We start from the raw sequence: 9,985 nt of genomic DNA on the forward strand, positions 1-9,985 counted from the left end.
AACTGACTCCTCCCCTCACCTTCTCTGGAATAAAGGTAAATTTGTCCTGTTCTCAATGTGAAATAATTGAACAGATTGGAGGTCAAATTAAATTCTCCAATTTTGTTTTAATATGTTTTTTGAAGCTGAACAGAGTGTTATTGAAGTATCTTTGAGGTTGTAGGGAAGCCTTTTACACCAAGGGCGGAATTTAACAGAACAATGTCCAAGTTCATTTGTGATGGGTTTTGCGTGGAGTTCCCCACTGTTATCAAACGACATTTAGGGCGGGATTCTCTGGCCACGCCGGCCCGGCAACCAGAAATACCCGCCTCATGTCAATGAATATTTACATGGTCTGCGTCCCGCCCGTGGCTGTCTTGCGACGGATGAGGCGGAGGAATCCAGCCCTTAGTCATTTGTTTGGGCCCTGGGGAGTTTATCACTGGTTTAGCCCATACTTGGGAATTGTTTTCAGCACTGGGGAGCTGAACTCAGAAAGGATGCCCCGATCACTAAGTGAGCTTATGGCTCTCCCCCACACATGGACACTATCCCAGACACACCCAGGTGAGGATACACCACAACGGAGTCCCCCATGCCCCCTTACAGGCCACCCCTTCCAGGACCCCCATCTTTCACCCCCTCAATCTCTGAGAGGCCCTTACTTACCTGCTCTGCACGCCCCACCCTTCTTTCATCGGCATCCCCCCCCCGGCCCTGACCCTTGGCAGTGCCACCCTGGCACCTGAGCACACTCGCACTGGCAACCTGGCAGTACTAAGGTGCCAGCTTAGCTGTGGCAAGATGCCCATGTTTCCAGGGGGAGGGCCAGGGGGCCACCCTGAACTATCCCTGGCCATCAAGGTGCCTCCGATAGCCTGGGATGTCCCTCCCCACGGTGCCGTTTCACCTGGTCCACGTTTGAGTGGACCAGTACTGAATGGCGCCCGGCTGCAGCCTCACTGGGGAGGCTGGTAGATCTCGAAAGACAGATAGATCCTGGGTCAGCACGCCTATGTAGGTTTAAAGCGCCCCTTCTGGACAGGAATCTGATTTTGACGCTTCCACAAGACCTGGGTATTCCCCAGAGGTGTAAAGGCTGTCAGGAAGCCTCTCCCAGGATCTACCAGCAGGGTTGCTCTCTCGCATGGGCACAACGCGGCTGGTGGATCACGCATTAAATGTCTTAAAATGACAACCAGAAGAACCTGGACATTATAAATGCTTGGCAAATTGGAAATCTGTAGAGGAAGTTTATAATTGTGGATGGTTCACTCAGGGACACAATGTCTTCACCTCTTCCAATGGTCCTTATAGGAGAAAGCCACGAATTGCAAATGAGGAATGAGATTTTGGAGACTGTTGGGAAAAGAGGAATCTTGCAGAATACTGGAATTGATGAACAGATGAAGGAGACTGGGAATCGGGAGATGTTAATGGATAATATACAAGAAAAGGACATAACTGAGGATTGTGAGGAACTGACTGAGAGTGAAACACCAGCAGTGACTGTAAGGGATAATGGAGACTCAAACCAGATAGAACATACTGCAGCCAATCTTGACGATGAAGAGCAAAGTGCATGTGACACACAAAAACTTGGAGGTAAAGAGGTATCTGAGGGAATAAACAGTGTCCTGGGATCTGGAGAGGGAAATCAGAGCTGTGGTAGCAGAGAGGAGAATGAGAGTGACTTTGGTGCGAAGGGGAAGCAGGTGCATGTGGATATAAACCAGAATCTCAATCATGATAGGAGGAGGCCGCGGAACATAGGGGAACAGGGTACACATGGCGGGATTAAGGAGGAAACGCACCCAGAAGTTGGAAATGACTTGGTGGTAGTGCATGTTGACAGTGTTGTGACAGGAGCTGACAATCAAGCAATTATTGAGGAAACCCAGAAAGTAGTGCAACAGGTGCTAGAAAATGCAATCGAAATTTTGCAACAACACAGGTGTGGGCACAAACTATCAGAGGAGACAAGAGATAAGGATGAGGAGGTCACCCAGGTGGAGGGAGGATTGGATCAAATGAAAGGGGAAAAGTTGACTCAGAAGCAGGAGAAACCTGAACCTGTCCATGTTGAAGCGAAAGAATTGGATGGAATGGTGGCCAAGGAAGCAGGGCCTGAGCAGGTAGCCATAGGGGAATCAGAGCTTTATTGTACAGCACAGGAAACTGAAATCTGCTCAGAGAGTTTTCACAATGATCTGGCCAGGGAGAGTCAAGAAGCAGAACAAGTGTTGAGCTTTGCACCAGGTCAGAATGGACAATTTGGGTCAGGTGGAGAGGATGTGAATTATTTTGATTGTCCAGTGCAGGATGGAGCTGAGAATGGGGAAAGAAATTATCAGAATAGAAGTGAGCAGCCAGTGGACAATGCATCCATAGCCTCAGTAGAGCTAGAGGAAGAAGTGGAGAAAATGGCAGAAAAAGTTGAGACAGGGACTAATTCACTATCACAGGCAGCCCAGAAGGAGGTGGAGGTGGATGAAGAGGTTGCTTGTCATCTGAAAGGGGTGAATGGATTAATAGTAGGGGATGAGGTAAAGCAGCTTATTGTAACTGGTGAAGATCCTGATTGGAGAAATGAGGGGACTGTGACAGGCGGGGTCGAAGGCTGTTTACAGGATGGAGAAGTGAAGGTCCAGGGACTGGAGAAAGAAGTACCACCAGTTGAAGCTGAGTCAGGTCCAGGTGCAGAGCAAGGTGATGGAGCCAGTCAGGTGATGCAGCAAGGAAAAGTAGAAGGTAAATTGAAGCATGGCTATCTGCAGGAAATGACACCAACTGGAGGAGAAACAAAGGTAGGGGTTGAAGCTGAGAATCAAGCCACAGGAATTGAAGGTAATGTCAAGAATTATGGCGCGGATAATGTCAAGGGTCATGGAGAAGTTGAAGAGGAAGTCAAAAACCCCGGTCACGGCGAAGCCAGGAGCTACGGAGAGAATGAGGATATGGATGACATCAAGGCCCAAGGAGGTGAAAGGGAGGTCAGAGGGCACAACACTGGTGAAGGCAAAGGCTATAAAAGGGAAATAAAAAAGGAGAGTGATCATGGGGAAGGGGAGAGCAAAGTGAAAAATACCAGAAATTATGAAGATGAGATGAAAGATTACAATTGTGATCAGGTCAAGGGTCAAGGAGAAAAAGAGAGTGAAGCTAATGACAGTGATGGTCAAAATGAGGTTGAAAATCATAAAAAGGTTCAAGTTGTGGTAGAAGTTCCAGGGGAGGTTAAGGTCAAAGGAGATGAAAGTGAGGCCCAAGACTCCAGTGCAAGTGAATTCAACGGATTTGAAAAAGAGGGTAAGGTCAAAGGTCACCCAGAAGAGGAGGGTGAGGTTGAAGGTTTCAGAGTCGAGAAGGGTGAGGTCAAAGGTGCCCCAGAAGAGGAGGCTGAGGTCAAAGGTACCCCAGAAGAGGAGAGCGAGTTAAAGGGTACACCAGAAGAGGAGGGTGAGATTAAAGGTCCCAGAGAAGAGGACGACGAGGTAGAAGGTGCCCCAGAACAGCAGGGTGAGGTCAAAGGTGCCCCAGAAGAGGATGGTGAGGTCAAAGGTGCCCCAGAAGAGGAGGGTGATGTCAACGGTACCCCAGAAGAGGAGGGCGAGGTAAAAGGTGCCCCAGAAGAGGAGGGTGAGATCATAGGTGCCCCAGAAGAGGATGGTGAGGTCAAAGGTGCCCCAGAAGAGGAGGGTGATGTCAACGGTACCCCAGAAGAGGAGGGCGAGGTAAAAGGTACCCCAGAAGAGGAGGGTGAGGTCAAAGATCCCAGAGAAGAGGAGGACGAGGTAGCATGTGCTCCAGAAGAGGAGAGCGAGGTCAAAGGTGCCCCAGAAGAGGAGGGCGAGGTCAAAGGTACCCCAGAAGAGGAGGGCGAGGTCAAAGGTCCCAGAGAAGAAGGGGGTGAGATCGGAGTTGTCCTAGAAGAGGAGCCTGGGGTCAAAGGTCCCAGAGAAGAGAAGGGCCAGGTAGAAGGTTCCCCAGAAGAGGAGGGTGAGGTCAAAGATGCCCCAGAAGAGGAGGATGTGGTTGAAGGTTGCCGAGTCAAGAAGGGTGAGGTCAAAGGTTCCCCAGAAGTGGAGGGCAAGGTCAAAGGTTCCCCAGAAGAGGAGGGTAAGGTCAAAGATGCCCCAGAAGAGGAGGGTGAGGTCAAAAGTGCCCCAGAAGAAGAGGGCGAGGTCAAAGGTACCCCAGAAGAGGAGGGTGAGGTCAAAGGTCCCAGAGAAGAAGGGGGTGAGATCGGAGTTGTCCTAGAAGAGGAGCCTGGGGTCAAAGGTCCCAGAGAAGAGGATGGCCAGGGAGAAGGTTCCCCAGAAGAGGAGGGTGAGGTCAAAGATGCCCCAGAAGAGGAGGATACGGTTGAAGGTTTCCGAGTCAAGAAGGGTGAGGTCAAAGGTTCCCCAGAAGTGGAGGGCAAGGTCAAAGGTTCCCCAGAAGAGGAGGGTAAGGTCAAAGATGCCCCAGAAGAGGAGGGTGAGGTCAAAAGTGCCCCAGAAGAAGAGGGCAAGGTCAAAAGTCCCAGAGAAGAGGAGGGTGAGGTCGGAGGTTTCCCAGACGAGGAGGCCGGAGTCAAAGGTCCCAGAGAAGAGGGGGGTGAGACCGGAGGTGTCCCAGAAGAGGAGGCTGGGGTCAAAGGTCTCAGAGAAGAGGAGGATGAGGTAGAAGGTGCCCCAGAAGAGGAGGGTAAGGTCAAAGGTGCCCTAGAAGAGGAGGGTAAGGTCAAAGATGCCCCAGAAGAGGCGGGCAAGGTCAAAAGTGCCCCAAAAGAGGAGGCCGGGGTCAAAGGTTCCAGAGACGAGGAGGGCGAGATCAAAGGTGCCAGGGAAGAGGAGGGTGAGGTCGGAGGTGTCCCAGAAGTGGAGGGAGGGGTCAAAGGTCACAGAAAAGAGGAGGGTGAGGTCAAAAGTACCCCAGAAAAGGACGTCGAGATCAAAGGTCTCCGAGAAGTGGGTGATGTCGAAGGTCCTCCGGAAGACGCGACTAAGGGCAAAGGTCCCCCAGAAAAGGAAGGTGACATCAAAGGCACTAAAGAGGAGGAGATGGATGACATCAAAGATCCCAGAGAGGGGAAGGTCAATTTTGAACTGGAGAGTGAGAAGCTACTTTTCAGTAATATGGAGGGAATTGTGGAAGAAATGGGGGAGGTCAATATAGCTGAAAATTCAAAAGAAGCAGTGTTTCCTGATCTCCAGACAGTAAAGATAGAAAAAGAATTTGAAGAAAAGAAAGGGGTTGATGTAACTGAGTGTGATTTAAGTGGACAGCTAAGTGTTGTGGTACAAGAGAGTGGTAAAGGGAACCAAGTACAAAGCAAAATTGAAGAAACTAATGAGGACACACCAGAGAATAATACCGAGGATGTTCATCAAGTACGTGACAGAAAAGGTGAACAAGGAACACCAACAAAAGAGGAGACTGAAATTACTGAAGAGGCAACAGGACAGGAGGGTATGCCAGTGAAGAAAGGGGAAAAAATAAGGCAAGTACCAGTGACCAGTAGCAGCTTTGAAGAGTTTGGGGAAAAGGCTCAGATGTCAGCAGGGGTTGTGAATGACCTTGATGAAAGCACAGTATATGAATTGACCAAAGAGTCTGAGGAAGTAGCACAAGAGAGTTTGCAACAAGGTCCTATAAAGAGTGGAGTTGTCTTGGTAAATGTTATAGGACAAGGAATGATAATGCAGGATGGAAAGAGAGAAGTTCCTGTAAAGGAGGAAGGAAACATCTCTGGGACCAGCAACAAGCCAGACAAGGCACAGTGCTGTGAGACAAGAAAACAAAGGGCAGGTGATGCACCAGTCTCTCAAACTGATGTGGAGGAGCAAGAGCTCAGAGGGGATGATGAGGATGCTGAGGAAGGACATAAGTTTGAGTGGGATGATGAGACGAGTGAGTTATTTGAAGATGAAACTCTGGATAAGAAGGAGATGCCCGAAGGCACAGAGCAAAAGGGAAAGGTGGGTGCTGGAATTGAGGTTGAACCTCAGGCCATTGTGAATGCAGGGTCCATTGACCATGTGAGATCCAACACAGATAACAGTGGGGTTGGAGTGCTAACACATCATGGGCAGGGAGGAGAGCACGATGGGCAGGAAGGAGAGCACGGTGGGCAGGGGGGAGATGAAATGGTGCAAAGAGCAACAATGGCTGATGCAGGAAAGGATGGAAAGCGAAAAAGCAAAAGCAAAGAAGACTGTTCTCTATCATGAGATCAACCAGCAGTCAGTAAATCGCACTATCGAAACCAAACTGTAGTACTTCACTGTGTCAGAAATGTTATTTTAATATAAAATTATATATTTGTCATTTATAAGATTTAGATTTAGCCATGAACTGTTATTTGCACTATACTCTGAGCTATGCTCGGTCCTATTTCTCCACCTCCCACTTGCACTAGTCTCCCCCATCACGCATATTTTACCTGTTCTTTCAGTTTTCCATGAAGTGCTGATTCTTTACCCACAGTGGGTTTCTTCCTTACCCATTCCTCATGGACTGCCTTGGCGGCTTGTTTTAAGTTAATATACTTAATGCTAAGAAGCTGCTATTTGAGTATTAAATGGAATCCTAAAGCCATGGTTATCAGTTCTGACACTTACTGTTGCCATGCCATAAATTTAATAGACCACATTCCAGCACATGTTGTTTAAGGAGATGTTTTGCACATGTAGTCAATCATGCAGTCGAGTTTACAGAGTGCCCCCTAATTTCTCAATGGATACAAATATTGGCCAATGTGGTATTGGACATTGGAGGGTCCCTGGATCTAGTACCTATCGTCTGTGGAGAGCAGTAGTAAAGGTACTGCGGCTGGCCCCAATACCCTGGGTTAGGCAGGGCAAGTCAGCCAAGGCTTCTGCTCCTGATCAATGTCCAGTGATCCCAGCATTGGAGGGAGGAGGGATCAGCTGGGGATCCTACTCCTGATCACTGACCAGTGACCCCAAGGTTAGACAAAGTGGTATTGAGCCAGGATTCCTGGTCACGGAATCTAAAATACGAGGTAGAGTCTCAGGATAAGGGGCTGATCAATTAGGACTGAAATGAGAAATTTGTTCACCCAAACGATTGTGAATCTTTGGAATTCTCTACTCCAGAAGGTTGTGGATCCTCCATCACTGAAAACATTTAAGACTGGGATCCACAAATGTTTGATCTCTCAGGGAATCAAGGGATATGGTGAATGGAGAAAGAAGTGGAGTTGAAGTCCAAGATTACCCTAACCATATTATGGAGTAGGCTCAACGGGTTTGTGGTCTATTTGTGCTCCTATTTTTTGTATTCCTACTTCTCATCCTTCAGTAAGTCCTCGGTTAGAGAGATGGGGAGATCGGCCATGGTTCAACATCAATAACAACCTCTATTTATACAGCATCTTTAACCCGATAACACATTCCAAGGAGCTTCACAGAAACGTTACAAAGCAAAATTTGACATTGAGCCATACAAGACGATATTAAAGCTTGCTCAAGAGGTAAGTTTTAAGGAGCATCTTAGAAGAGAGTTAGGGGGTTTTGGGAGGGAATTATGGAGTTAGTGCCTTGGTGCTGAAGGCACAGCCATCAATGGTGGAGCAATTAAATTCAGGGATGATCAAAAGACTAGATTAGATGACTGCAGATATCTCTGAAATTGAGGGGCCAGAGGAGATTACAGGGATAGGGAGGGTGAGACCATGGAGAGATCTGGAAACAAGAATAAGAATTTTAAAATTAAGATGTTGATTGACCAAGAGCAAGCACAGGTCAGTGAGCATAGGGGTGATGGGGATTATACTTGGCATGTGTAAGAACACATCAGAGTTTTGGATGATATCGAATCATGAAGGGCAGAACATGGAAAACCAGTCAGGAGTGCATTGGAATGGTTGAGTTTGGATATAACAATGGTATGAATGAGGTGGACTTGAGCACAAGATGAGCTGAGAGTCAGGCGATGTTAGAGGTGGAAATAGGTAGTCTTAGTGCAGGCATGTCATCAGAAGCTCCTCTCCGGATCAAATATGACACCAACATTGCGAACAATCTGGTTCAGCCTCAGATAGCTATTAGGGAGAGCGATGGAGTCAATATCTCTGGAGGGGAGCTATAATGGGGACTGAGACAATGGCATCAGTCTTCCCAATGTTTAACTTGACAAGATTTCTGCTCACCTGGACGACATGTCTGATAATTTGGCACCGTGGAGGAGAAATGGTGGTGAAGTAGAGGGGATGTCATCAGTGTATCTGTGAAAAGTAGCAATGTGCTTTCAGATGATGTTGTCAAGGTGTGGTCAACTATATCAAAGGCTGCAGACAGGTCAGTACGAGTGAGGAGGAATAGTCTACCTTGTCGTAGTCACAGAGATGTCATTGTGACTTTGATAAGAGCTGTTCCAGTACTGCGGCAGTACCTGATTGGAAGAATGAGGGAAAGATGGGCACAGATTTGGAGGTGACAACACATTTAGGGACTTTGGCGAGGAAAGGAAGTTTGGAGATGGAACTGTGGTTCGCAAGGACAATGGGGCCAAGGGTTGTTTTTTTGAGAACTGGGCGATGATGGAAAATTTACAAACGCGAGGAACAGTATTTGAAGAGAGAACCATTTACCATTACACAGGCAATTATCCTGCTCCTGATCCCTGTCCATTGAGCCGTGTTAGAGGGAGTGGAAATTAGCCAGTATTCCTGCTCCTGATCCCTATCCAGAAACTCGAGCTGGAGAATACAATTGTGTAGGGTATTGGCGAGAGCACAATTGAACTCAATTGTTGAATAGTATTCTGACATGGCACTTGGACGTGAGAATGCTTGCCAGTAATAGTGTAACTCATTCCCGAGTGAGAATGGGTGCCTTCAGGAGAGCACAGGAGCAAGGGTAATTTATATCTTGGATATACACATATTTTTGTCCTCCAAGTCCTTATGCAGACTTTATTCTGTATAATATACAGCCTGTCCCTGAGCAGCCTATATACTGCATAGGTTAATGGCTGTCCCTTTGGAGACTGATTCCTGTATAATTCATCTAGTGTTCCTATGCAGACTGTAAACTATATGATACACTTTCCGTCTGCTTGTTGACTGAATATTTTGATATACCACCTGACTATATATTATAAGTATCTGTACCTGTGCTGATTCTATCCCCATGCTCTCACTGCTATCTACTGTGTTCATATTTGGACCTTCAGAATATGACCTTTCCTATAAGCTTCTGTTAGCTGTGAAATGGGTACACCTGAGTGGCCCTTAGGTACCCTGAACAATGATAGAAGATCAGTGATTTCATGTAACACAGGCTGTATGTGAAGCCAAATTACTTATTGTTAATGTGCCTTGTATATAGATATTTGAGTGAATTGACAAGCCAGTGTATACTGGGCAACTGTGTTTAACATTATGTTGCAGCTTTGCAATGGATTAGTGCCTCAAATTGTCTTAAAGCAGCTGCATTGCGTAAACATGATGTGACACTGCATCACTGGGCTGGAATCTGAATAAAATGTCAATTCTGTAGATTTTGATTGAATTGTTCTATGCTTGGATTCATCCTGTATCTTGTACTTTAAATTTAATTGTGACGCAATCAATTTGAAAACGTATCTCTAAGAAAAGGCTATTTTCATATTAGTAGCTTTGGTAAGACACTCGCTCTTGTTTATAAGGATCCAGCATTTTTCATTCAAAATACAGGAAGATGCAGCTCTTCCAGTGACTGAGCTAATAACTGACTGAGGTGCTACTGAACCACACAGGGAAGCCTCCAGACTGTACTCAGTTAACTGGTCTCAGTCAGGGCAGGAGTTGTGGTGATACAGGATGTTCCAGTGCCCTATTGGCTGGGAAGGGAAGAAACAGCAAGGTCGCCTGTGCAGGTGCAGGTGTGTATGTAGGTGCATGTGTCGGTGGGTTTGGATGCAGATAGGTTTGGGTGTTTTCCAAATTTAATATGTGCCTTTTCTCCTAATAATCGACCCCTAGAAGGGGAGAATCCCACTTTTGGCAGTCAGG

General features: G+C 47.1%; 1 protein-coding gene across 11 annotated transcripts in view; it reads left to right on the forward strand.

Moving 5' to 3' along the window:
- Window positions 1–9,490, forward strand: part of LOC140395550 (uncharacterized) — a 242,599-nt gene extending 233,109 nt beyond the window's left edge. For all 11 annotated transcript variants that reach the window (XM_072483476.1, XM_072483493.1, XM_072483527.1 and 8 more), the window contains one exon: window positions 1,300–9,490. In XM_072483476.1, coding sequence (XP_072339577.1) covers window positions 1,300–6,197 — 4,898 coding nt within the window. In that variant the 3' untranslated portion in view covers window positions 6,198–9,490. The remainder of the gene's footprint in view (window positions 1–1,299) is intronic.
- Window positions 9,491–9,985: the final 495 nt, after the last annotated feature.

This window comes from Scyliorhinus torazame, chromosome 2 (assembly GCF_047496885.1).
Source record: "Scyliorhinus torazame isolate Kashiwa2021f chromosome 2, sScyTor2.1, whole genome shotgun sequence".
In the NCBI taxonomy this organism is placed as follows: Eukaryota; Metazoa; Chordata; class Chondrichthyes; order Carcharhiniformes; family Scyliorhinidae; genus Scyliorhinus; species Scyliorhinus torazame.